Source organism: Phoxinus phoxinus (genome assembly GCF_949152265.1).
Source record: "Phoxinus phoxinus genome assembly, chromosome: 18".
Taxonomy (NCBI): domain Eukaryota; kingdom Metazoa; phylum Chordata; class Actinopteri; order Cypriniformes; family Leuciscidae; genus Phoxinus; species Phoxinus phoxinus.
In genome coordinates, this window is record NC_136893.1 from 8392493 (window position 1) to 8420218 (window position 27726).

Sequence of the window (27726 nt, forward strand, 5' to 3'; positions counted from 1 at the left end):
GAAATGGGAAACGAGACACGGGATGCAATTCGCTCTGTTATGGAGAACCAGTGCCGCCGCTCCCACCACGCGCTGTGCGTAGGGCACCAAGAGCTGAGGGGGCACCAAAAAAATAGTCTCCCGGAAGTTCCGGGAGTCTCCTGCATATTGATAGCGGCTCATTGATGCCCGCGAATTAGTTAAAATCTCCAGAATCTAGAGCGAGCGCGCCCGCGAGACAGAGACTGTGCTCCAAACCGTGCACGTGTGTGCCTCATGAAGCTTCTCGGGGTAGAGGGCATCATAAAGGAATTATGCTTAGCGCACCAAAATGGCTAGCAGCGGCACTGGCTGTGTTTAAAAAATCTAATCCTAAATTTGAGAGTTGGCTACAAATATTTTCTTGTTTCACTCTGTCAAAAATAAGTTTAGAGGCCGTGATTGTACCGTGGATGCGTAGATTAACTTTGCATAATCGGCAAAAGTCGTTTACAGCCATGTTCACTCCGGTATTTCGCTCGCATCATCATGTGTTTACAGCAGGTTTACAGTGGAAGTTCGATGCATGATGTCTGTGGTTCGATGCGGCTGTACAGGCGCATAACATACGTCCTAACTAAATTTATCTGATTGGCTTACGGGTAACCAATGATTTTAAACTTCAGACAAGCGTCCCCAAGCGAGAGAGAAAACACTTCTCTATTATGCCATTCTAGACTCTGTCTACGAAGCAAAGTGAAGTAGCAGAGTCTGGTATTACCAGGCTAGGGTTAAACTTCTGTTCTGGCATACTCTTTTCAACATACTATGCTTTGGGACACACTCATTTTAATTTCACATACTGTTTAGGATGGAAAGTATGGACATTGAGACGCAGGGTATGTAATCATATATATATATGATGACATAATGTGGGGCTGGCTTGATTTTATACAAGAAGTTGATTGGATGGTGAAAATTGGTGTTACCTATAGCAGATCTGAGCAAATGTTGCTAAAATAATAACTAAACATTATCTATATATTACGCTGAAAAAGGAGAAAGTATTTTAACATTGAAAGAAAATGACACACTTCAATTAGATATGAATATGTCTTCTTCTTTTTTTCGCCGCTAGGGGTCGCTAACCCCTTACAATAACAAAGGCGTAGGCTGATTTTTTCAATTTCCTGCGGAATTAAGGAACTTGTCAAGCCGATGGATCTAATAATAATGTTTATGGATGAGTGAATACAGTGATGTTTTTATCATGACTGTGGTATGAAGCAGGGCGCGGTTGCTAATGAGAGACAGATATCAGCGCGCACACACACACACACAAGAGTCCCGCGAGCCTCGTGGATATAAAGGAATAAGGACATTTAATTATACCGAGCTACCCGCAAGTGCTGAATAATACTCTCACAGGTCAGTTTATTAGACGAATTAAATGTTTCACTTGGTCTACTACACTATTACACTAAACTGCATTTGAGTGTGTTCAAAGTTATAATGTTATTCTATGTGTTAGTTTGTTGGCTATATGAGACTAGCAGTAAGCTATACCGACATTAGAATAACATACAGATAATATTCTAACATTTCATCATGTTGAGCTATATACCAATGATTAGGTTTATGTACATTTGCTCACCTGTCTAATAAAGTACATGCAAGAGCGGAGTCTCTGTCCAGTCGAAGTTTGTCAAGGACGTGGAGCTCTCGGCGTCTCGAAAGCTGATATTGATCATCGTTTTAGTTCTATTTTTTCCCAAAGTCTGCTTGCCATGGTGATGGACTGATGGTCCATAATGTTTGATCGAAACAACAACAGCGTGCAGCTAGACGTTACGCACTACGCAGTTGTCCACGTCTGTCGCCATGGTTACAGTGACAGGCGACAAGTGAACAGGTTTTCCAGGACGGCCAATTATTTAAAGTTGGAATATCTCTGAAATTAAAAATCTTTGGGAACTTTTGGGATATTGCAAGTACACAACTGCAGGAAATATATCACACTGTGCAAGTGATTTTTGGATATATTTATTACAAAAATCTTACATATTGTACCTTTAAGTAACTTTAATTAATTTAACTCAGTACTTGCTTATTACATTTTCAGCACTATAATGTGAAGTGTGACCCAATCCTGATTAGACAATTAAATGATTTAGAGAAGTCATCACAGAATACAAGTGAGTGTTGTACCAGTACTCTGTGACAGGGCTCTACATTATGCCTTTACGGTGGTAATGAGAGGAAGCTAATTCCCACAATTCATTTTGAAAGATTTCACTGCATGCAAATTGTCTGACTAATCACTGCAATTTAAGCACAACCTCAGAATACAAATATAAATGGGCATGAGATGTTTTATAGCCACATTTGTTGATGGACTTCAAGTGTGGATGCAAGGGTTTGCAATACATTACGCTCTTGGGAGTGTTTTTCTCATTCCCTGGGTTGACTTTTTTCACTTCATCATTTTTACCACTTTCCCTTCCCCTTTTTTCCTTGGTCTCTATCTTCTTAGTGCACAATGGATGCTCAGGTCCATATTCATATCATATGTGTTATAATAATTATATAATAGGCTATATATATATATATATATGCTATATATAATTATGTGTATTAAAAGAGAAAGCCAAAAAGCAAAAGCTTGTTTAATACAAAGTACTGACATCAGCAACATAGAAGTTTTGGAGATGAATCATTTACAGCTGTCAGGCAATACAGTCTAAGAAATATGACTCGCATTTAATTGGCATCTGGTTAATGAGAAGACACTAAGCCTTAGATATTAGACATAGAATGCTTTATTAATGATCTTTCAAGCAAACAGAAAGCCCACTCAATCATGATCAGTCTAGGGGTAACTGTCAGGATGTGTTTAGAGTATCTGCCTAAAGCGGATAGCACAAAGTCAGCGCAAATCATGGTTTTCCTGCGGCGGTAATGAGATGCATTGGTTCTACTGAGGTTTAGGATATGAAATATTACCATCAGAAAGCAAATCTGCATTCTGAATAAATAACATCGAACTGGAGGTGTTTGCAGTCATATACTTTCACAGATATACGCTACCTATGAGGAAACTTGTCTATATCAATTTTCTGAAGACTGCTAAAGCCTCCTAAATAGTGGGACCAGAAAGAGAGCAAGGACCAAATTATGGCTGCATTTGAAAATGCAAAGAGCAACCGCACTAATCTCCAGCCAACCCCTGGCTGTTTGATCCAAAACCTCCTGAATAGTGAACGCTTGCTGTGAATCAGCTCCTAGTGAATAGAGCAAAAGCAAAGGAAATTCTTGAAAGGTTGTTATGCAGTCCAAATCAATGATACAAAGTACTGTTACATAATTAATAAGCTTCCTGCACAGAATCATTCACGTTAACATTTCAAGCAGGTGAGAAAGTGGTCACTGTCTCAGGAGACCTCCCTCCTGTCAATGATCTAAGAGGAAAAAAGATAGAATTCTAAATATCATTTCCTCATGTATCTCAAAATGGATTATAGGATTTTTTGATGGATAACACTTTCCAAATGGATCAATGGATTTTGCTGTACATAATATTTTAATACGTAATATTTGATGGACTAGATTCAGTGTTATTTTAGTTTCATTAAGATACTATTATATAGTTTTTCATTAGAAATTTTGCCTTGGTTCTTGTATATTTTATATTATTTTATTTCAAGTAACTAAAAAATTGTATAGGTTTGATTTTAGTTTATATAATAAGATAATAATAATAACCGTGACTAGATTTTTACAACTTTTTTTTTTTGCCAGCACAATACTAGGATAGTTGCCAGGGTGTTACTATTTGGTTGCTAAAGATTGCTTTCTTGACAACATAGTACTATAGTATTTATTATGTAAACACAAACTTTTATTTTGGATGCGATTAATCGTTTAACAGCCTGTTAAACGATTAATCGCATCCAAAATAAAAGTTTGTGTTTACATAATAAATGTGTGTGTACTGTGTATAATTATTTTATATAAATACACACATGTTTGTGTATATATAAGAAATATTTGCATGTATATACTGTATATAGAGTGGATTAGGTTGATCAGACATGAGGGGAGAGTCATCTCAAACCTTCCTGTCATGTTGATAGAATCATTTCCTGTCACTCATCATTTAGATGACAACCCATCATTTTAAAGGTGTACTCAAGATCATTTTGAACTTGACCTATTCAATAACCTGAATAGTACTTTTGTAATAAATATGTTTGAAATCATATCACTGACCTTATAAAATCTTTGTTTGTCTTTTGTTGTTTGATTAACATTAATGACACAGACAGCAGCATGTATTAGGCTGATGTCACTTTAGGAGCTGCACGGATCCAATATACTGTTACACACACATTTTATTTTTTAACTGTTTACGTTCAATACATAACCAACTGTTTACATGAATAATAACCAAGACAAACATTTTGTGTGTATTTGGCCATAAGCTGCGGAAGAGAACTGAATTCAGGATTGCTCGATGTTCAAGAGGTGCGTGCAAGTACCGAATTTATTTATTTTCCACGGCACTTAACTCTTTTGACCATGTTTGGGGCAAATATGGACAAACCCAGCTACTGGGTTTAACATTTTTATTTAAAAATGTAAACCAATGGTTGGGTTTTTCCATATTCAATCCAAACAGGGTTGAAACAACCCAGCATTTTTAGTGTACATTTGCAATATTTCGATAATTTTTATATATTGTGCAGCCCTGCTAATTGCACATTGAATTTCATCAGTGCTGTAGTTTTTTTAATTACAGGAATGGTGCAGAATATTAGATTTCAGATGTGAGAGGGGAAATACAATGCAAAAGAAACTAATTACTCTGGGTGTTTCTTATCGGCTGGAAACAGAGCTGTATGCACAGTCCCACTCACATAATAGATTAATATAGAAACTGCACATTGCATGTTATATGACATCTTGCATTTGGCATAAGAGTATTGACAGCCGTTGTGCACCGACTTAACTGTTGTTGTTTTTCTACCCCTTTTTATTCTCAAACACAAATGCAGAAACAACCATAACATTTTGTCACAGTGACACTTCTGACATGTCAGCAGTTCTCTGGCCGTTTACCGCCAATCTTTCTACACACGCAGGTTGCTCTTAATGGTCAAGGCACCAGGCAGAAGATATGCAAATGAGGTGGAAACTACAAAGGGAGGGAGTGATTTGATTATGTTTCAGTTAAAGATGCATCATATGAGTCATCTGCAACCATCGATGAGAAACACTGCTCCTTCACACTCTCTTACACAAAATAACGCCACTCACTACAAAGGTGATCATCTTTATCAGTAAAGCATGAATTACTATGCAAACACTGACTAGGCAAGGAGATACAAATCTGTATTTGAAAGGGATGTGAAAATAATATTTATATGGGTGAAACCTGTCAAGAACATTTCCAAGTAATATTTCCAAGTAATATTTCACCCCAAAGTCAAATGAAAACGAAGAAAATTAACCCTGTTTAGGACCTTTTGCATTGACATTTCACAACAATTAAAGTCGGCATGAAACGATAGTTTTGATAGTCTTTTCTTGTGAAGTAGCCTATATCCGAATTAAACAGCTGAAGAAAAAATGTAGATGACTTGATTTTTTTTTGTCTATGGAGAACTGATTGGATCGTTGTGGTTTGCTATTGCTGGGATCTCATGTGAGTGACATGTATTTTTATATTGAATGTACATTCAATAACAGTTTGCTATGTTATCTGATGTTGAAAATGGGTATTTGTTATCATATTTTTTTTATATTATTATCGTAATCATTAACACACTGGTTTGTAGCACAAATATTTGACTGTTTACTGCACTTTGTTGTCTAAAGGCTACTGAATCAGTCTTGGACATTCACAGGAAACAGCTTACATAGATATTTGTCATACTAACTTTGATTGACAGTGATATTTCGTGCTTAATTTTGCTTACCAATGCAAAACAACCCATACAGTAATAAAGCTCGGTCATCTCTGTTTTGATGTTTTCTCAGTCACATGACAACAACATGGCGTTTTACATGTTACATGCAAACATCTGATAAGGCCGGATATGGCAGACTAAGTTTTTTAAATATTTCATAAAAAAATATAAATATATATATATTGCCAAACTACCATTTCCTTACTGTTTAATGTGACTTGCAACCACCACAGTATAGCCATTTTTTGTACTCTAAACCTTACAAATAGCCTAATATTAAAATGAGCCTAATATTTTTGTGATAGTGTATTCGAGTGATTTTTGTATGCACATAATATAAATGTTCCTCATGAACCATATGCAGATATTTGTGTAGGCTATGATTGATAACTTTAATTTCAGTTTCTTGGAGAAGATCGCGGCTCTGAGGTAAACGTCCAGCAGCTCTTGCCATCTTCACAGCGAATGTACACCAGTTCAAGTCAGCTATCTGATTCGTTTGCGCAACTAAACAACACACATTTCGAACTCAGACATTAAAATCTTAACGCAGAAGTTGAAACGGCAGCCTGATATTAAGCTCAGTCAGAAAAGCCCTAACGTTACTTCAATTTATCAGAGTCACTGGAAAGCACTGCAGTAGTAACTGGTGTGACGGACCGAACCGACAGAGGGATACGGACAGAAAGTATGAATGAAAACCGAGTCGAATCAATGTGACCAACGCCTGTGCTGAGCAAGCATGTGTTTAATGTACTTTGACGGATAAATGAGTTGAAACAAGCTTAGATACAGTTTATAAACAGGATATGAAAGGGTCGTGTGCACAGATTTGTATTCTCGACTCTCGCACGTGCACGCGCTCCCTCGCTGCGGCTCTAGTTCACACAGATGTGTAAAAAAACAACAACAGAAAACAGCATCAAAACGCATTTTATCGTCTGTCTGCATTAGTCTTTGTGCATGCAAAAGATAAAACATGCTGTTTAGCTTTACCAGCTCTGTTGTCATGTTCTGCTGTGTGGTGGCAATCATGTTTGCAGGATTCAGCACCGATCTCCTGATGCAGTTCACTGCTCTTCCAGCACTTGAAAGCCTTGTTTGAGTTGGTGTTGCTGCAAGTTGCACTGCACACCCCACTAGCGGATCTGTTTGATTATGATGGTGTAAAGTTGGCCATCTCTCTCTCTCTCTCTCTCTCTCTCTCTCTCTCTCTCTCTCTCTCTCTCTCTCTCTCTCTCTCTCTCTCTCTCTCTCTCTCCCACAGTTACAGTAGGATATTAATCAAGACAACACGTTGCTTTTCCTGGCTTCAGCCCCTTTTTCGACTTTCACTGTCTGAGCGATCAGTCACACTGCACACTTGATGAACAGTGAGCTGGAAGAAGATAGATAGATAGATAGATAGATAGATAGATAGATAGATAGATAGATAGATAGATAGATAGATAGATAGATAGATAGATAGATAGATAGATAGATAGATAGAGGAAGAAAAATGGAGAGTCAGTCACCGTACTATTTATAGGGAATATGCATAAATAATAAAATATGTATGCATCAACAGAAAGGAAATATTAATTAATTAATTTCTCTAATTAATTTATGTATGGCCTACTTAAAATACCAGCATGAAAAGCAGCCCAGGACAGGGGTTTTCAATCTTTTATGCCATGGACCCCCAAAATGATCATCCGGGACCCCCATCCTAAAAAAATTAAAAGGCAGCTTGTATAATGACCCACATTTACACTGTTAAGATTAATATTGCAAATATGTGTAAAATATTGTTTGAAATATAATTTTAGTTTTGATTGTCATCACAGTTCTTTTTCCAATCAATAATGGGTACTGTATTGTTTGTTTGTTTTTTAATTATTTAAAACAAATTTAGTTGTTTATCAATTTTATTATTTTTGTTTATTTTAACTTAATTTATTTGCTTAGTTAGTTTAATTTGTTTTTAATTAGGCTATTTATTTAGGCTATTGAAAAATGTATACACTGCCTTTATTCTCTGAACTTTTCCACAGAGACCTAATTGCTACTCCCGGGCGGTGAAGTCATATTTCATACTTGCACCAACACTTATATTTTCTGAAATCTGGTCTTGTTGTAGCCAATATATATATATATATATATATATATATATTTATTTATTTATTTATTTATTTGCTAGGTTTAAATAACAGAGCCAAACAAGATACTCAGCTATATGGCTCTGGGTACAGCAGAAAAAAAACAGTCTATTTTACAGCAGACGCGCAACTGTACGTACTGCGTCAACGCGCTTACGTCAGCACGCCAGAGCGGCGATGATTGGCTGGCGGGTAAATTTGAAACGCAACTCCTTTAGACGCTAACGTTAACAACACATCCGGGTAAACTTGGTTGGACAAACCGGTGCTGTGGTCCCTGGAAAACATATATGTTGAAGTTATAATCTTACGTTACATCGTTTACACACAAGGCTGGGAGTCTACAATAGTTCGTAAGTTATTTTACATGCCAAACCAATGTTTGTTTGTTACTAACGACGAGTTAACCGCTTAGAAAACACATGCTAGTGTTTAAGTGTAACAGTTAACGTTAGCTTAACGTTACTTCTATTGTTCACCATTGAACATATAGTGATTTAAACGTGTTTGGTCGTTGTTTACGGTTGTACTTTCATCATCCTAGCAAAAACCAGTTTTATACTATATTATTCATTTTGTTATAGTGTAGTAAACGTATGCATTTTTAAAAGTAATTATTATTGTGTCAATTTATACACAAACTATTTTAGATTGAAACTACTTCTATTGTTATGCAGATACATAATATCAATATTCATCATTGGCCACGCCTATAATATTTTTAATGACCAAAAAAAGCCACTGATATCCAAACAGTGGAATCAACTTCGTTGAGCAGAAATAAATTGCTGGGTCGCAAAAGGATATAACTGGAAACAAATTAAATCTAGCAAGTTGTTTGAACTGGTGCACACTGCACACAATTAAATATATATATTTTTTTTCAGGAGGACATGGAGACTGCTGTGATTAATCTTCACAGTGTTTTTGAAAGCCTCCGGGCACAAGCTGAAGTTCTCAATGAAAGCATTGAGCCCCGTAAGTACTGGCTGTGTTGAATATTTGAAATAAAATGCATGTAGGCTAGTACACCGTCTCAATCTCTCCCACTAAATATTCACTGCAATTCTTTGTTATTGTCAGAGTTCATTCAGATGGCCCTGAACTTTGAGGACAGTCGTCGTAAATGGCTGAGAGTCGAGCACGAGCTGAATGCATGCAAGGAGGTGCTCACCAAGGCCGAGACAGAGCGAGGAGCATTGGAGGTCAAACTCAAACATGCCCGCAACCAAGTGGATGTGGAGATCCGTCGGAGACAGAAAGCTGAGGCTGACTGTGCAAAGCTGGTTTGTAGGCCTCTTTTTGCATGTTACTTGTGCTGTAGACCTGTTCTCTGAATTTAGGCTCAAACCAGACATTCCTTTTTATTCCTCTGCAGGACCGTCAGATCCAGCTCATCCGGGAGCTGTTGGTGACTGAAGGCTCCAGTAACAGCATCAAGTTAAATGAGGAGCAGCGCTCAGCTCTGGCCTTTCTAAATGCCCGTTCCCAGAATCACACAAACCTCAACACTAGTCGACGGTAAGAGAAAAAGCAACCCATTTTACTAATGTAATATGATGCTTTTCTGAGTTTTCATTCCATTTACTTTTGTAATATTACTATTTATAAGTCTCACAAACAATGCAAAATCCAATCAGAGCAGTTGGATTGAAACGGATTTCCAGAAATGCGATTTCAAACCACATATGTACAGTATGTAGCCCGAAACAGATTTGTAAAAATCGTATTTCATGTGTTTTTCTACTAAATCTGATCAGATTTCAGTCAGATATGCACTAAAATCAGACTTGGACTGACAGTCTGACCCACAATGTGCTTAAAGTGCTTGAATTAGATTTTTTTCTGTGAAAATTCTAGTGCTTTGTTAATGTTCCCATACTGAAAGTTGCCACAGTCATTGCGTACTTTGCATGTGCTGCACTTAATTTGTACCATTTTGTTTTAGCTATTAGTCTATTTTTATTGATCTATTTACCTTTTTTAGGGCTCCCACTCCGCTCTCATGCTAATTTGCCCTGTTTAGTAAATCTGGCCCTTAGAATTGTAAAGATAATAAAGATATTGATTAAGTGAGATCTCTGATTAAACTCATTGAAAAGCAGTGCTTAAAGTCCTTGAAAGCCCTGGAATTTCTTTTTGCAATATCTGTACGAAACCTGAAATAAGATAATTTGAAGCTGGATATTACGGAAATCTGTCAGGATATAATTGAATCATAAAAAGTTATATTGTTTTTTCAGCTTGAGTGACTGAAAAGGCATTTTTAATGTACTGTATCTTCAAGGATTTAAGTAAATGTCATAAAAGACAGAATAATTGGTTTGGTTTTTATGATTGAATTGTTTCTTACTGCTGTAACGCTCATTTGGTTTTTCACACCGTCTCTTCTAGACTGACCACCATTGATGAATCCGGGTCTATCTTGTCTGACATCAGCTATGATAAAACTGATGATTCTTTGGTAGGTCATCTTCTTGAATATTAAAAATATTAAGGTTATATGTATTCCTGTCTCAAACTTGACAGAGAGAAAGACTGACTCATCCTTTATTGATATAATTTGACTTTTCTTCAAATAAAGGACTGGGACTCTTCTGCAGTCAGGACCGTTCGTCTCAAGAAACGACAAAAGAGAGTAAGCTTCCCAATAAATTCACATTTAATCAAAACACTTCCAAATTTCAGGCAATATCTTATTCTTGAATCTGTCTCAATGCAGCGCTCCTCCCGAAACCACACAGAAGGCCCTCCTTCTGGTGCCAAGAGGTCCCGTTCCACCGGCCGCACCTCTGAGAAAGTAAGAGCTGGTTACATCAGGACATGACTGACTGTTTTTTATTGGAGAAAGACACTTTAGTATAAAGGCTCCCTGCAGAGCTTTACTTTAGTCGTTAGAGGTATAATGTTTCCACGGTTCTCCTCAGTAAGTCTTGACATTGTAAAAGCCAAGTTAACAAGCTATTCCCGGGTTGATGTTAATACAGTCCCTATTTTAGATGAATGTATAGTAAGTTAGAAATTGTTTGACAATTAATTAATTAGAGTTCCGTTTTATCAGGGTAATGAGTCTCTGGTGGCTAAGACCACCGTGACGGTGCCCGCTGATGGCGGACCCATTGAGGCTGTCACCACGGTGGAGGCTGTTCCGTACTGGACCAGGAGCCGCAGAAAGACTGGTAAGCTCACTTCACTAAATGTATTATTGTCATTTGTGAGAGTGCAGAGCAAGAGAATATTTGCATGAGTCATTGATTATATGATTCTTGCTATTGATTGAATAATAATGTGCAGGCTGCTGTATTATAAATAAGATCCGCAGTGAGTCATGATGTGTGGTTGCCGTATCATAAATATGCGTTGTTTTATTGAACTGGGTCAAAGATTAATTTTTTTAATAATTCATTACGTGGTTTGCAGGACTCTGGGGTGTTTTAAAAATTGACCCCTTGTTGAGTCTTCAGCTTGGTACTCTTTTATTTATTCGTATTTGTTTTTTCTTGAGGTCTATTTTGTTTGGGCTTTTTTTCCTGGTCATTTCTCACACCCCAAGCCTTTGCATTTCTGTTTAAGTATTCTGCAGTAGTTAGCAGTGCTTCTCTCTGCTTTTGTTCTTCAGCTGTTCATGAGTGGGACACTGCTGACACCGACTCTGTTCAGTCTATGGATGTGTTCAAGCATCCCAGTCAGCCCAATGGAGAGAGCAGAGCAGAGCCCAGCACTCCCCAGGGCAACGGAGGTGTCCGTCTGCATGAGTTTGTCTCCAAAACGGTAGGATACAAATCTTTCGAAGATGCACTTGATGCATTGCTCCAACGCCAACGCTCTTATCAACTCCAAGGTTGCATTCAGGTCTGCCTTCATCCAATCAACAGTTGATGGATAGAACCAAGACTCCACCCCACTTTTTTCCCATCTTTCATCCGGCCATCTTTTACTATGTTTAGAAAAGATCTATCACAACTTTCATTACATTGTGACTAAGGGTGTACTTACACCATGCGATCTTAACCGTGCCGTAGCAAGTTTGACCCCCAAAGTCTGGTTCGTTTGACTTTTTCCATTATCATAGTAAAAAGCTAAATATCTGGCCGTATTTTATCTAAAATGTCCACCCAAAAAAAAATGCTCTGCAATATTTTAAACTGACATAAAACAATGTAATTTCCCATTATAATCAGTGAAGTTGTCTAGATGGGTTAGCAGTGGCCCGTGTTTATAGTCGTCACAGCTCATATCTGCCTGGCTTTTTCTTTTTCTTTTTAGGTGATCAAGCCAGAGTCTTGTGTGCCATGTGGTAAGAGGATCAAATTTGGGAAGATCTCTCTGAAGTGCAGGGACTGCCGTGTTGTGTCCCACCCCGAATGCCGCGAGCGCTGCCCTCTGCCCTGCATTCCAAGCATGACTGGGACTCCAGTCAAAAGTGGAGAGGTGACAAATCTATATGAAGCTTTGTCATCCAACTTGAGTCTCCCTCTTTAACATGCTGATATTTCAAGTTTAAACTAATTGGCTGCATTGTACTCTTCATTAAACAACCTGGTGTGATTTTCCGATAGGGCACCCTTGCAAGCTACGTGTCCTCCACCTCTCCCATGATCCCTTCACTAGTGGTGCACTGCGTTAATGAGATTGAGCAGAGAGGCCTACATGAGGTAAATTGCTAAAGATGCTGGATTCAGTCTAGAACACTGGACAAAAAGACCAATATGTTCAGAAAACCTGCGTATCTCTTCGGCAGACTGGTCTGTACCGGGTGTCTGGCTCCGATCGAGTGGTCAAGGAGCTGAAAGAGAAGTTCCATCGTGGGAAAACCGTTCCCCTGCTCAGCAAGGTGGACGATATCCATGTCATCACAGGCCTCCTCAAGGACTTCCTGAGGAACCTCAAAGAACCCCTGCTAACCTTCCGCCTCAACCGTGCCTTCATGGATGCTGCTGGTTAGTGTTGATGCATGAATGTACACTACGTTCAAAAGTTTAGGGTCGGTATGAGGGCTGGGTAATTTTTTTGTTTCTTTTTTTTGTTGAATAATTATTTAAAATGTGGTCGATTCTAAAAAGCCACGAAGCCTTTTTTCTTTTTTTTTCATATTTATTTCCGCAAACATAGAACATAATCTCTGATTAACATCAATCTTATTTCTAGTCTTGTTGTTAATCAAGCTACAAAAGACAGGGAAAATCACTCTCTGCTTTTCACTGAATAACTTTTTTGTAACTTTAAGGCTTAACCTTTTTAATTTGTACTGTGAAGATTATATGCAGTGTTTTACATTTCTGTTCTGTACCTGGAAAACTAATGTTAGACAAACCTAAAAAACTTTAAAAGCACTGGTTATTTCATTTGTGTTTTTGTTCTATTGCATTTATTTATTTGTGCCATTTGCTTGTAGTTTATTTAGTTTTATTATTTATATGTATCAAAAACAATAACTAGGCCTATTTTATTCAGTTATTACTAAATTTATTACTGCAAATGTAATTCATTGAATTAAATCAAGAATCGAATTAAGATCTTGTGAATTGATATCTAATCGGGACATCTGAATTGATTCTGAGCCCTAGTCTGTACGATTTTTAAAAAGCCTCATGATCACCAAGACTGCATTTATTTGATCAAAAAACAGTAACATTGTGAAAGAAATATAATTTCTTATTTTAATACTAAGTGACATGTATTCCTGTGATGGCAAAGCTGAACTTCCAGCATCGTTACCCCAGTCTTGTCACATGATCCTTCAGAAATCATTCTAATATGCTGATTTGCTGCTAAAACATTTCTTATAAATGTTGTTTTGCTTAATATTTTTGTTTTTATTAAATATTTAATTTTCTTTATATAGAAAGTTTAAAAGAACAGTATTTGATCAATTTAATGTGTCCTTGCTGAATAAAATAATTAATTACTTCATGACCCCAAAATGTTGATCCGTGGTGTGCTTGGGAAGATGAGTGTAAATATTAGTACACTCAATAGTAACCATTCACTCTGTTCTCCTAGAGCTGTCTGATGAGGACAACAGCATTGCCTTAATATATCAGAACATCAGTGATCTTCCACTGCCCAACAGAGACACTCTGGCCTTCCTCATCATTCATTTGCAGAGGTAAACATCATACACCATTTGATCATACACCAGATCCTGTACTATTTGCAAATACTATTTAATTATTAGTCAACACTTATATTAACATTTGTAACTTTAAAGGAATATTTCAGGTTCAAAGAAATTTGATCAGTTTGTTAAAAACTGCATTTAGCGGCTATTACCCTAGTGTTAAAGCAGAAATGTGAAGCCTGTATTTAAGCATTACTTTAAACTTTGCTTTTAGTGTGATGGTTATACTCCTGACATAGTGTTGCCATTTTAATTCATATATGCTGCTGTAAATGCTCTTTCTAGCATCCTGTTTGATCTTTTTTATTTTTTAAACAACATAAAACCATTCAATTACTTTAGGCATTGTTTTTTACAACAACACAAAACATTCATATTATTGTCGTTACAAAATTGTTACCAGATATTATGGCATCAATTCTGGAAACACTATTTAAAATGAATTCCCTGTTGTTGTTTTTAACAGCAACTGCGTACAATGTAATATGGAGCTACCTTGCAGTCCATTTTACAGTTCAATAAAAGTGCCATTGTATGGTTTTTATGTATTCTGTCCATTTACACCAAATTAAAAAGCTATTACATATCTTTCTTTTTTTAATATATAATTTGTGTAATTTTCCTCAGTTAAGTACCGCTATCAATCCAGCTTAATCCAGCAACATTCTTGTATATTATATTAAAACCCAGCACTTCTCGGAAGGCAGTTTTTAGGCTGTGAGACTTAATGTTTAACTTGGGTATTATTTCTGTCACCATTAGAGTGGCCCAGAGCACAGATACAAAGATGGACGGCACTAATCTGGCTCGTGTATTCGGACCTACAATTGTGGGTCATGGCGTGCCCGACCCAGAGCCAATGACCATCCTGCAAGACACAAAACGACAGCCAAAAGTAAGTGCTTATGGCTAAAGGTCCCCACTTTTCTTTCCCCCATTTTGTAAATGTATGGTGTTTTGGACCAGTTTTTCACCAAGCTCTTTCTCTCTCTCAGGTGGTTGAGCGTCTCCTCGGTCTGCCTGTGGAGTACTGGAGTCAGTTTATGATTGGCAACAACGACCAAGCTCACAACAATCACATGATCATTGAGAACGCCAATGCCCACGCAACTCCTGATCAGAAAAGTATGAATTTCACATCCAAACATTTAACAAAACAATAACACCTGTCTGTGATATTCTATAACAACATGCTTTCTTTGTACTCCAGCAAGTATGTTTGGGCCCGTGACGACTCCTGACCAGCAGATGAGCAAGACCCCATCGTCCAGCTCGCTCTCTCAACGCATGAAGAACGCAACTCTCAACGCAATCACTCCAAAGTATGTTTAAACCTTACCGGGTTTTATAGTAGTATGACACACAGCTGTTTGAGTATTTGTGAGCTAACCATTATGAACATCCATTCTGTTTTCAGGTTTGCTAGCAGGAGCAGAGCTCCAGTCAGCGTCTCTCGCCAGGGGAACTTCTTCGCCTCTCCTCTCCTGAAGTAGTCCAGCTCTTCATGGCTAAGATTTTTTCTTTTCTTTGGGAAACAGCTGCAATATATTACATTGTCCTACTAGCGTATTGTGTGTCTGGTTTGTCCATCAATTCAAACCATTTTAATGCTACTCTTTTTAGCTTACCTCTTTTTAGTTTTCTTGTCACATTTGTATTTTAGTCACTTTTAAATGTTTTCATGTACTATTAACATCCTCACAACCAAAGCGATGGGCTGATATAAGCACTTCCATCAGTCACTGAATCCTCATAGAATAACACAATCTGCATCAGTTTGGGAGTTCTTTATGAAGAAACCCGAACTTGATTGTAGCATCTACATGCAGGATTTGTATAGCATAATCTGCGACACTAACTTTGTTTGTATATTGTAATTTTATGCTTTACCTTAAATCTCAATCTCTTGGAGGGTTCAAGGATGTAGTGACTATCAGATTTCTCTATAGTGTAAACTGTGTTTTTAAACATGGTCAAGCTTAAATTCCACAGCCAGTAATACAGAATTTGTGTTAAAATGATGATGATGATGATGATGATGTTTTGAATTTGTTTAAATGATCCATTTGTGGTGTTTGTTTGTTTATAGAGGGATGCAGGACAGTAAGAAAAAATGCTATTCAAAGAATGCTATTCGCATGCAAAAACACTCTTGGTTGTTGTGGGCATTTTAGCTTTTATAAATGAACATGGCCAGAATTATTTCAGATTTTCTCATTGGCAATAATTTGTCTATATGCAGTTCAGTATCAGTTTATTTAATTGTATACCGTATTTAAAGTAGAAGCAAAAAAAGTTGCCCTCTGGGAGAATTGACTGATTTTGAAGCATCTAATGTACCTATAGTATAAAAGACTTGGACTGATTGGATGCTTTTCACTGTATGCAATGAATCATTTCTTTCAGTGGTGCAGTGTTTCTGGAGCAGTAGTTGTGTGCATTACTAACCTGTCAAGTTTTCATTGTTTTCAAAGAGCAACTGTTTATTATGTTAAACATTGGAGTTGATTTATCAATTCTAGTTGCTTTTCAATTTGAGTGGCGTGGCATTTTGTACGACTTGTGCTGTTTGTAAAATACATTCATTTATTGAAAGTCCATTGTCTTTTCTCTTTTTTTTTACATTGCATTGGGGTTTAGAGTTAAAAGTGAGATGTAAATGTTAGCACATCTAAAATACGATACAAAATCACTGAGGCACAAAGTGTGCCAGAATGTTAGAAGACTGGGTAGTTAAATCAATAGAAAAAGTAATTTGATAGATTTCTTGAAGAAAATGTATTAGGTTTACAAAATAATATACTGAAACCATTAAAATTAAGACATTTGATCTAGGACTGAGGATATATAGGGTTTTTTTCTCTCACTTAGGTGTCTATATCATACATTCACATAAGCTTTCATTGTTCAGTTGTCATGAGCAAGTGCTGTAAATATGCTTTATTCTCCTTTAAACTTGGGGAAGGGCCATAGCAGGGGTGTGTTCTTGATGTAGGTCTGGAAAGCCGGGTCTGATCCCCATTTCTTCATAGCTTGCTTCTCAAGGATGGGGATCCCACTAACATGTCTCAGTAAGAACCAGACGAAGAGCGGAGAAACCGCACTGAGGTATTGAGGTCCGCGCATGACGGAGGAAGCGGACAGGAACAGCCCTGACCATTGCAGGATCTCCCCCAGGTAGTTTGGATGTCTGCTGTATGCCCACAGTCCATGACGAATAAACGTTCCCTGCAAATACATGCAAGCTTATAAGATTAATGCCTTTGCCCCATGACATTAATTAAAATGTCACTTGCAAATAATAAGCAGGATTTCTTATAGTGAGTAATTTCTGCATTATTCCCCCTGTCTTCCATTGGTTGGACAAACATACCCCCACCCCAAATGCACATGGTTGGTTAAGCCAATATAGGGGTGCGTCTTAATCAGCTCCCGAGCTCATTAATCAGTATATTGTGTTCACAAATTCGGGCACTGGTAAGACAGTAAAGGACGCTGGCTCACTACACAATGGGACACTGATGACTATTCCCGGGGACATGACAACGTCCTCATTGTACATCATAACTGGTATTTATGAACAGCAAAGCTGTTATAGCGAATACAACCCCGACAGGCTGATCAGGACTTATTACATGGCTACCTACCAAATAAATCAATCATTTGACACAAAATATTGATTTAAAAACTATTGTATTTCTTCCGCTAAAGAACACAGTGTCCATGGCAATGCTGTTTTTCATGGCAACGGTGTGTTATCAAGAAATAACAGACCGCATTCTACATTAGAATTCAACCAAGCCATGTAAATAATGGTTTGTATTTTAAAAACATCCATTGCATGTCATTATGTGTAGTGAGTTGGCTCACATGATTTAAGTTTCGTGTTTCAGAACTTCCGTTAAAAGATCATAGTAAGCTTCGATGCTCCCTGGTTTTCACGGTGCATTGTGGGACTTTTTAGGGAGTGAACTCAGAAAGGATTCTGCGATTGAGACAGCCATTAAAATGGCCAACTCCCTGGTCAGTGCCCTGACTACTGAACTAGGGAGCTGATTGAGACGTACCCTAGCTGTTTCATGCTGACTCCCCCTGTCTTCCATTGGTAGGACAAACAGATAGCCCTGTTAGGCCAATTTCAGGCTGATCAGGATGTTCAAAAATGTTTTTTTAAAGAACACACAAATGGTTCACATTTAGTTATTTTTTGTATATTTAGCCCATATGAAAAAAATATGCCATTTTTCTTTAACCCTCTGGTATTCCTCACTTAGGGCTCACACTGGTTAAAAGACTGAAGACAATAAACATCAAAAATTATAATTAAATTAATGTACGATATTATGTTTCAATGATATTTATTCTTTTATATTTCATGGCACTAGACAATATTCACCTCAGGCAGCATGTATGTCTATATATATTAAAACAAATACAAGATTATTTCCAATTAATTAAGTAAAAATATAGCAAAGATATTAGAAAAAAAGTATGTAAGGCAGATTAGTGCCTTCTGCTGGAAGAAATAAAGAAAATCATATGTAATACCATTGTGTAACCACTAGATGCCTGTAGTGTATAGCCAATATATAGGGCTGTGTTTTTTCCAGACATAATGACTTACTTTTATTATGTTTTGCATCTGAATATATATTTAGACATTATCAAAGACTACTTTGTTGCTGATTTGTAGATTGCACCCCAAAAAATAGTTAATGTCTAAAAAATGTTGTGTATTCTCATGGCAAGTGCCACAAAAGTCACCAAGATTTGTATCATTCCAACAATGTAAAAAAAATCAAAATGTATTTTCTTTTGGTTCATTATGAGTAAAGACAACCAGAGAGTTAAGAACAACCAGTTTGATCCAGTTTGTAATCTGTCAAGAGTGCAGGTCTCATAAAACTGTAGTTATGTTAAAATCTTTTTATGATATAAATTATATGATTTACATGTCATAATTTAGCTTTCACAACTGAGTAGTCTTATCAGCCTATTATTATCAGTGCAAGTTATTACTCACAGCATTATCTGGATCACTCTTAAAATTCCACTTCTGCTGGTCGGCAATGGCCTCTGTAGCAAAACCCAGCCCCCATATTCCCCAACCGATGTAGTCACGTGGGCCAAGGGGCTCGTCTCTTCTCTCGCTGTTAAGAATTAGGGTGGGCAAGAGGGTAACAAATACCCACAGAGCTGAAAAGAAGGAGACACAAGTTTCAAGTGGCAGTCTATTACTCGTCTGGGTTTAGTAGAATTTCTTTTTAGAGTTACTTTCCTAGTTTTTTTGGTGACATTATTTTAGTGTGATGTTTAAAGATTGGACAATTATGGCCTACTGCAGCCACCAATTAACAGTAACTATGCAAATAATGTAATAGAATAGATGCAAAATAATTTACATCCACTTATTTGATTCAAAATAAAATAGATATGGAAGGAATTGGTTGAATGATTGATCATGATAATGTGATACAGTATAGAATAGGTGCAAAAACTTCTCCTTATGTGATTCATAATGTAATATAATTACTTTCTTTTTGTTGTGATACGGATTGGACACGTATGGCCGACTTCAGCCATCAATTAGCAGGAACTATGCAAACAATCAATAGCCTTAGTTGAAATACCTTGCATGGTCCAGTACACAAAGAATGTCCCAGGGCTGTCTCTGACATTGTTAAACCTCCGGTCTTGTCCTTCCTTTATGATTCTAAGAAAGAGAAATGTCCCAAGTCTGCAGAACAAGACCCAATCTGTTACTTATTGACTTATTAACCAGACCTTAATAGATACTTTAATACAACATGAAGCTGTTAAAGCAACAAGACTCCAATAAATAGATACGTCTTTTGTTATAGATCTATCTATCTATCTATCTATCTATCTATCTATCTATCTATCTATCTATCTATCTATCTATCTATCTATCTATCTATCTATCTTACCTCAGTCCCCAGGCAGTAACAAGTCCAGTTTGTACGTTCTGTCTAAGGTGTCCATTTCCGCCCCATAGACGACTCAGATGAGCCAGCAATATATAGGTACCGGATCCTAGAAAACAACAAAATTAATTTGTGGTTAAACTGATAAGGCATTCAATATCCCTCCAGATATGGGCAGAGCAGCCAGTCACCTGTGTCCGTCCATTTTAAAAGTGAGGCGTGTTCACTGAATATTTTACCAATGAACATAGAGACAATTGGTAGCAAAGTTCAAGGATTCTCAAGAGCACACTTCTCAGAGAGAAAGAAAGAGGGAATAGCACTCGGGAACCTGGGTTTGAAAGACTGAAATGGTTGGATAATTTTTGTACTCCATTAAAAAGAAATGCATATTGAATGCTGACAGGTAAGTAGAAGCTAATGTGTTTTTTTAATGTAGAAAATAAGAAATTGCATTACATGGGTAATCATATCTTAATCACTTTCTACATGCAATGAATAAAATTATAATCAGTATAACTGTCAAAATTCTTAATATATGCTGTATAAAACTGTTTATGTATAACATTACTGTTGTGTTGAAAATTATGGTAGTAGCCTAGCCTATATGTGTGATAATGTATTTTAAAATCTGTACAGAAGTTTAAAATGTATGTTTCAGTGTTAATATAACAGTTTCGAGGTCTATTCAATACGTTTACATTTATAAAAAATTAAAATAGCATATATTATTGCAAATGTAGTTATTTATATAAAAGATCACATATCCGAGTTAACGTCATTATTTTTTTTCCATCCGTTTTTGAGAAGTCCCGCCTCTAGCTGAATGATTGACAGGGACGTTTCCATAGTTTAGCCAATCAAACGATGACTACTCGTAGAGTAATTTGTCTGATTGGTTAAAAGGACGGCTTGTCGAAGTACGGGTGCCGTGGGGGAAATAATGCACTTCAGTAAGCTGATTTAAGATAGATGTGGGTGGAGACGTATTTATGGTGGTTTCACAACACCTCATTGTAGTTTAGATAACCACCGTCTCGTAATACATTTAGATAACCTATTTTTCCACAACAAATAAGTTAAAAAAAAAGACGTGGCTTGTGTTGCAACTTGCAAGCAACCCAACCAAACACATACAACATTATTTAAGTCGAAATACCATATGTGTGCAATCTGTGCATACTAATGCACAAACATGACAAAACCGACGAAAGCAACAACGATTACATTACTATATCAAGATCGTGATTTCTACGCCTTTTGGATAAATAATTTACCTGCCAAGTCGTAAAACTTTTCAGTTTTGAGTGCAGACGCTACTGACCATCCGACCCACTGAACGGCCAGGTCGATTGCTGCACATTTGGCCAACGTGCTTCCCATGATCATCTCCAGCTGGTTCTGAAGCAGCAAAGTTACAAACTCGAGCTCAAACATACAACCTCTATAAGAGCTGGTAAGTCCCGCCCCCTCCGCTAACCCCGCTGGACCTCAAAGTTGAAAAACCGTCAATGCAAGTGAATGGGAAAAAATAATTATTTTCTGGTCCCGTTTGAATTGTGCCATGAATTTGAACATATGTTGACTGTGAATTTTTTATATAATCTTTCGTGTGAAAAATGCTACAATTTAGCGGGTAGAAGTTTGATACGGGTAGACTTTGTGTGAGAGCACTTTGTGGACTACAACTCGGCGCTGCTTTCGGCGCGTTTGAAACGTCAACACCACTAGCTCACGGCTCTAGCTCACGAATCCCGCTAGACATGGCTGTGTCTTTGGTGCACTTCACCGCCTTCTTTCAGGGAGAGGACAAAATCGTTGAGGTTGGCGAAAACCACGGGTAAGTCAACTTTATGGGGTGACGTCACATAGGCGACATGTAGTCTTTCTCGTCATGTCTTTTCCACAACTGCTAGCCGACGAATCATACCATATACTGTCAAACTTGTAACATGAAAGATTATATAAAAAATTCACAGACAACATATGTTCACATTCATGGCACAATTCAAACGGGACCAGAAAATAATTATTTTCTCCCATTCACTTGCATTGACGGTTTTTTAACTTTGAGGTCCAGCGGGGTTTTACGGAAGGGGCGGGACTTACCAGCTCTATAGAAAAAAATACGGCAGAGCAAAGTTCATAACATACACACTTCTGAGGAGGAGTGGCATGTGGCAAATGTTGATGCTGTGCGTAGTAGTACGGTGGCTTGTGGGAACTGTAGTTTGAGACTATAATGCTTTTTAGGTAGGCTAATAGAATAGAACAGCATAGAATAGAATAGAAATACCCAAAATAGAATAGTAGCCTGGAACAGAACACAAAATAAAACAATATGCAAACTTGTACTTCCACTTATTTGATTTAGAATAGAATAGAACAAGTTGAATGTTTACAATACAATAGAATAAATAAATAGATAAAAAATACAATAGAATAGTATAAAATAGGTGCAAAGGTGACAAACTTCTAATTATCTATTTTATTACATCTAGCACTTTTAAAAATATAGATTGTTTCTAAAGTAATAAACAGGAAAATAATGGTGTTAAAGTTGCACAATTCATAAATTTTTAAACAACTTAAATTTTAGCTGTGAAGCAGCTCTAAATAAGATAATAGTGTTAGTATTCAGCTCTGTTCAATATAATAATACAATACAATATCATTTCTATGTTCTGAATACACTAGTGGGCCCTTACATCAAATACCCATTCACAATGAAATATGACTCAGGGGCCGCCACAGTGCTCAAGTCACAACCTGGAAAGATAAGAAGTTTATGACTTATGACTGTAAAAAAACAAGAGAAGGTGTGTTTGGACTCAGACAGAATACAGGTGAAGGTAAAGACACCAAGTCAACTGTCTTTTGCTCTAAACATGTCCTTTTATTCTCCAGGGTTGGCCATTTAATTTAAAGGGCTATTGAAACATTATTCCAGATTGAATACAAGTGAAGAACATGGCAGAAAGCAAAGCCAGCATCAGCTCGAAAGGAGGGGCCAATGTGCTTGCTAAACAGGTGCAGAAGAAATTCAGCAGGGCACAGGAGAAGGTACGTGGCTGGAATCATAAAACACAATCGAGTTGAGAGAGCCAGTGTGCTTTCCAATGCGGTCGGTCTTCCTGTTTGAGAGCGCATAAACTTTAGTGTTATCTTGATCCAGGAATCGATTCAGTCACATGACATGGGAGTATCTGACACAAGTTGCTTTATCTACTCCATCAATAAGAGCCAATGCAAACATGCAGCTTCCTTCTCTGCTTAATAGTGTCCTTTATTCCCAGATTTGTTTTAATATGTCTGCCAAGGCTGACCAAGTCACTATTTCCTTTTCTGTTTTCACCTGTTAAACCCTTCATTTCTTGTCATCTCAAAACTGATTGTTGGTGAAGTCGGATGAATAGGTCTTAGGATCTAAAACTGTAAGGAAGCTTTTTTTTCTGTGTCAGTGTGAGCTTATCAATATTTTAAGGATCAGGTCCATTGCATAGCTGTCAGTATACATGAGAATACCCTTGTCAAGGCTGTCAGGTGTTTGTAGGCACGTTGTAATATGTGATGCCTTTGCAGGTTTTGCAGAGATTTGGCAAATCTGAGGAGACCAAAGATGAGCACTTTGAGCAGTGTGTGATGAACCTCCAATTTCAACAGGTACATTACATCTACTATATGGTATCCAAAGTAACAGCTTTGAAGATCAAAAGTTAACCTAATTTTCCCTTGTGGTTTCTATTGGCAGAACGATGGATACAGAATATACAAGGACCTGAAAGCATACCTCAACGCGGTCACAGGTTGGCTCTTTACTGTGAGACTCGTGCAGGAGATGAGCGTCTTAAACAGGAATGCTGACATGCTTTATTGTGTTTGATGTTTAACAGTAATGAAGGATGCTTCAGGTCGGCTGTTTCAGTCCTTGTTTGATGCCTATGACGATAAATGGGATGGTGTAGAAGATCTTGGGGAAGTTGTGGAGGTAAGTCTCAGAGACCACACTGTACTGTGAGACAAAAATTTGGTAGAATTCACCCAAAAATGTAAATTCTGTTATTAATTACTCATGTCGTTCCAAACCTGTAATACTTTCGTTCATCTTTGGAACACAAACGAAGATCTTTTTGATGAAATCTGAGAGCTTTCTGTCCCTCCATTGGACTACGCAACTGACACTTTGACGCTTCAAAAAGTTCATAAAGAGATCGTAAATCGAATATGAATTGAGCAGTTTAGTCCAAATTTTCTGAAGAGACCTGATCACTTTATATGATGATCAGATTGAATTTATGCTTTTATTACAAATGTGGCTCTCTGTGTTCCAAAGGGAGAAGAGCTTCTGTGGAAAGATTATGAGTCCAAGCTGCGTGATCAGGCATTAATCACTATGGAGTCTTACATGAGCCAGTTTCCAGATGTCAGGGTAAAAACGACTGCCTGACAAATTGGCACAGAGCTCTCAATCATTTTTTTATTTTTTTAAACGAGCAGTTTGGTCTGTCAACTATTTTTCTTCATGATTCAGGAAAGAGTGGCCAAGCGAAACAGAAAACTCGTAGACTATGATTCTGCTCGCCATAACCTGACAGGGATGCAGAATGCTAAGAAGAAGGATGATATCAAAATCGGAAAGGTATGCCTATGACTGACATAGAGAGTTTGTTTGTAACCTTACAGATACGTTCTAACCTTCCAATCATGTTCTTTACGTCCCAAAAAACATCACATTACTCATAAAGTCATTGTGCTTCCGTTGTGCTGTTGTTCTTTAAGGCAGAGGATGAGATGAATGCAGCCAAGGTGATATATGAGGACATGAACAGGGAGCTGAAGATGGAACTGCCTATTCTATCGGACACGTTAGTTTTGGAGTCGTTTTTAAATTGCACAGATTTTCAAATGTTAATATTTAAACTAATGAAATCTATCATAAAGATTTGGAATGGCTATAAATGATATGGTTTCACTTTATTTTACAGTACATGTACGTGTACCAAAGAAAACTTGTTAAGTTCATGGTTATACCTAGTTAATACCCAGTTATTGTAATTACAATTTATGTACACGGGGAACAGGACTGTAAAATAAATTGTAACCGCCTGCTCAATGCTAATTTTATGGTCAGTATAGCCTATATATAGATATATTAATTAATTTGAGATTAATTTTTGTTGACATCTACAAACTGAAACTTGGCCAACATCATTTGTTCTGCATTCTATAGTCGTATTGGTTGCTATGTCACAGTCTTCCAAGCCATTTGCAACCTCAGAGACATCTTCTACAAGGAAATTACCAAGGTAAACCAAAAGTAAAAAAATACAGCTTGAATCAATGAACAGTGATTCCTCATGATCTGCAACTAACTACTTCTTTTGCCCCAAGAACAATGAGGTTCTACAGACTGTGATGAAAGAGCTGAGCATCCAACATCCAGACAAGAGCTTTGTCGTGAAGAATTTGAACCGGTATAAGGCTTTATACATATTTTTTTTAAATAAACAGTCATTTTTAAATATCAGTAAGACTTTAGCTGGCAAATATAGTACAAATGACTCTCTTTGTTTCATTTTAAGCTCAGGTTCCTTGAAAAGAAGATCATTTAGAGACACGTTGTCTCCCAGATCACTTAAAAGCTTTTATGATATGCACAAGGGTTACAGCCCCAGGGACTCTCTCAGGTAAAAAAAAATCATCATTTCAATTCCTCTCTTTGCCTTGCAGATTTAAAAGTTGGGAACTAATGCCATCTGCTGGTGAATGTGCATGATTCGTTATATAAAGAAGAGTTACAAAATGTATTTTTAAATCAAAAGTCAAATTACACAAATACTTGTTTATTATAGCAGTGGTTTTGTTTTGTTTTTAACCTTTGTTTTGTTTAATAATTCCCATTATTGCAGAATTAATGTTTTGTGGCTCATAATGTGTATGCTATAGACATTTAAACAGCCTAGGTATTTATTAGTTCCCTATTGTGACAACTTAACTCATTTAACTTGGCATATTTTCACCAACAAAAAAAAAGTGTGTATCTTTTTACCTGGGCAATAACAATGTAAATGGTTTCGAATCAGTTGCCAAAACTTTATATTGACTTATGACAACTATAGCCCCGGTCTACATATACATTTTCGGCATGCATTACTGCACGCATAACATAATTGGTTTGTATCTGTTTTCAAGATGCAAACCAACATAATTCTCCATGCATTTGCTATTACAGGAGAGGCAACTCATCCAGTTTTAGGTCTGACACACCAGCATATGGGTTATACAGCCCCACCAGCCCTCTACCCATTTATGATAACGTCTCTGGTGCCAAAGATCCAAAAGGCAGCCCTATAAGAATAGACGAAACTACAGAGGACGAGCCACAGGTGGATGACACCAGTGACAAGAACGCCGAAAAGAAAGAGTCCTCGCAAGCCTCAAGTCAATATGGACGGGGGGATACGCCAAAAGAGGAGGAGTCTTCTGAGGAGGACAGTGATGAGAGCCAACTGAAACCAAACTCGAGTCCCGCCGAATGCTCCAAGATCAAAGATCAAAAATCCTCTGAGAAGGTGGAGGATGATGGGCCTTCGGGTGTGGAGAATGGAATAGCTCGTGACCCTAAATCACATGTGGAAGAAACTGATTCTTCAAGCTATGTGAGTTCTGTAACCCTAAACATAGCCTATATATTCCATTATGAATGTAGCCATTATATTCATTCCTCAAAGAAGCATAACAATGTAACTCAAAAAGAGGTGTAATAATTTGTATTTATCTGACCCGTTTCAAGGCTCTAAACAAGGGCGACCATCCGTCAGGAGAGGCGAAGGAAGGAACGAAAACAGAAGCCCCTAAATAGCAGACAAAAGGTCAGCATAATTTGAGAGCACTTACAGCTCACACTCATGTTGTGATTATGCGTTTCATTTAATCCATATGAGCAAATGGCTTAATGTGTATTTCATTTCAAATTCATCTGTTTACAGAAACGACACGTCTGTTGGAAATATACTGGAATTGGACAGCAAATTCACAACATAAGAGAGGATTTCCAGATGCTGTACTGAGTTGGATAAAAAAAAAAAATCATCCCTGATCTTTTGAGATATGTTTTTTTTTTCAGATAAATTTTTTAATTCTGGGTTTTAATTCAAGTAGGCTACAGTTTCTTTTAGAATATAATAACTTTCCTGTAGGCCTATTGTCTTTTATCTTTCACATGTGGTGTTCCTTCTTATGGAGTTGAATGTTTTTAGATATATTACTCTTTACATGAATGGAAGTGTTTATAATGTAGCTACTTGACAATCACCCCAAAACTTTTACTAAAAATTAACTTACACTCGGCTCGCCTATTGTTTTTTTTCTTCCTCTTCATTACACTCTCAAGCAATTAAACTAATGATCCAAATGCCCGTTCTTTCGTTTTCAAAGGTTAGTCTAGCATGCTGGTGTGGCTGCTGGTTAATATGAGTCATTTCGTGGAATGCGACCATTGTTTGATTCTTCACGGGAGCGGGCAGGAGGAAACCATAGACTTGTGAACGCGCACAAGCTCATCTCGTTTCAGCGATTCGGCTCTTTTGAACTAT

The 27726-nt window shown here is 37.3% G+C and overlaps 4 protein-coding genes across 15 annotated transcripts in view; 2 read left to right on the plus strand and 2 right to left on the minus strand.

Moving 5' to 3' along the window:
- LOC306985928 (inactive dipeptidyl peptidase 10) overlaps window positions 1-7081 on the minus strand; it is a 47588-nt gene extending 40507 nt beyond the window's left edge. The window contains exon 1 of one of the 2 annotated variants that reach the window (XM_079588709.1): window positions 6924-7081. In XM_079588709.1, the coding sequence (XP_079444835.1) occupies window positions 6924-6962 (39 nt within the window). In that variant the 5' untranslated portion in view covers window positions 6963-7081. The remainder of the gene's footprint in view (window positions 1-6923) is intronic. The other variant, XM_079588708.1, reaches the window with a different exon arrangement.
- A 1122-nt stretch (window positions 7082-8203) lies between these two features.
- racgap1 (Rac GTPase activating protein 1) lies at window positions 8204-16784 on the plus strand. Its single transcript, XM_079588710.1, has 17 exons — window positions 8204-8418; window positions 8953-9043; window positions 9149-9351; window positions 9444-9586; window positions 10460-10529; window positions 10650-10703; window positions 10788-10865; window positions 11127-11244; window positions 11685-11836; window positions 12332-12496; window positions 12625-12720; window positions 12807-13005; window positions 14069-14174; window positions 14949-15081; window positions 15182-15311; window positions 15397-15508; window positions 15604-16784. The coding sequence occupies exons 2-17, from the start codon at window positions 8959-8961 to the stop codon at window positions 15677-15679; spliced, it is 1920 nt and encodes a 639-aa protein (XP_079444836.1). The 5' UTR covers window positions 8204-8418; window positions 8953-8958; the 3' UTR covers window positions 15680-16784.
- A 16-nt stretch (window positions 16785-16800) lies between these two features.
- Window positions 16801-22367, minus strand: LOC306985933 (uncharacterized protein). Its single transcript, XM_079588726.1, has 6 exons — window positions 22245-22367; window positions 21409-21573; window positions 20135-20240; window positions 19817-19923; window positions 19210-19382; window positions 16801-17414 (listed from the first exon to the last, which is right to left on the minus strand). The coding sequence occupies exons 2-6, from the start codon at window positions 21566-21568 to the stop codon at window positions 17127-17129; spliced, it is 834 nt and encodes a 277-aa protein (XP_079444852.1). The 5' UTR covers window positions 21569-21573; window positions 22245-22367; the 3' UTR covers window positions 16801-17126.
- On the plus strand, window positions 20369-27482 carry bin2a (bridging integrator 2a). Of its 11 annotated transcripts, none has more exons than XM_079588720.1 (15): window positions 21060-21587; window positions 22829-22950; window positions 23039-23194; window positions 23714-23794; window positions 23883-23937; window positions 24025-24119; window positions 24465-24560; window positions 24663-24770; window positions 24911-24996; window positions 25362-25437; window positions 25523-25605; window positions 25714-25818; window positions 26364-26790; window positions 26925-27003; window positions 27121-27482. In XM_079588720.1, the coding sequence occupies exons 3-14, from the start codon at window positions 23102-23104 to the stop codon at window positions 26991-26993; spliced, it is 1374 nt and encodes a 457-aa protein (XP_079444846.1). In that variant the 5' UTR covers window positions 21060-21587; window positions 22829-22950; window positions 23039-23101; the 3' UTR covers window positions 26994-27003; window positions 27121-27482. The 11 variants fall into 11 exon arrangements, with proteins under 11 accessions (XP_079444841.1, XP_079444845.1, XP_079444846.1 ...); XM_079588716.1 differs by having other exon boundaries at window positions 22829-22983; window positions 23082-23194; window positions 27121-27481; XM_079588717.1 differs by having other exon boundaries at window positions 21060-21105; window positions 22829-22983; window positions 23082-23194; window positions 27121-27481.
- The last annotated feature ends 244 nt before the right edge of the window (window positions 27483-27726 follow it).

Bases quoted from the DNA above. Each gene is read 5' to 3' on its own strand.
- bin2a (XM_079588715.1), top strand. From the start codon at position 23,102: ATGGCAGAAAGCAAAGCCAGCATCAGCTCGAAAGGAGGGGCCAATGTG. The intron at 23,938-24,024 runs GTTGGCTCTTTA...GATGTTTAACAG, and splicing joins ATACCTCAACGCGGTCACAG to TAATGAAGGATGCTTCAGGT. The intron at 25,438-25,522 runs GTAAACCAAAAG...TTTTGCCCCAAG, and splicing joins TCTACAAGGAAATTACCAAG to AACAATGAGGTTCTACAGAC.
- racgap1 (XM_079588710.1), top strand. From the start codon at position 8,959: ATGGAGACTGCTGTGATTAATCTTCACAGTGTTTTTGAAAGCCTCCGG. The intron at 10,866-11,126 runs GTAAGAGCTGGT...CCGTTTTATCAG, and splicing joins CCGGCCGCACCTCTGAGAAA to GGTAATGAGTCTCTGGTGGC. The intron at 12,721-12,806 runs GTAAATTGCTAA...TCTCTTCGGCAG, and splicing joins AGCAGAGAGGCCTACATGAG to ACTGGTCTGTACCGGGTGTC.
- LOC306985933 (XM_079588726.1), bottom strand. From the start codon at position 21,568: ATGTTTGAGCTCGAGTTTGTAACTTTGCTGCTTCAGAACCAGCTGGAG. The intron at 19,383-19,816 runs GTATTTCAACTA...CCTTCTTTTCAG, and splicing joins TGTGTACTGGACCATGCAAG to CTCTGTGGGTATTTGTTACC. The intron at 17,415-19,209 runs GTGAGTAATAAC...ATGTATTTGCAG, and splicing joins AGAGTGATCCAGATAATGCT to GGAACGTTTATTCGTCATGG.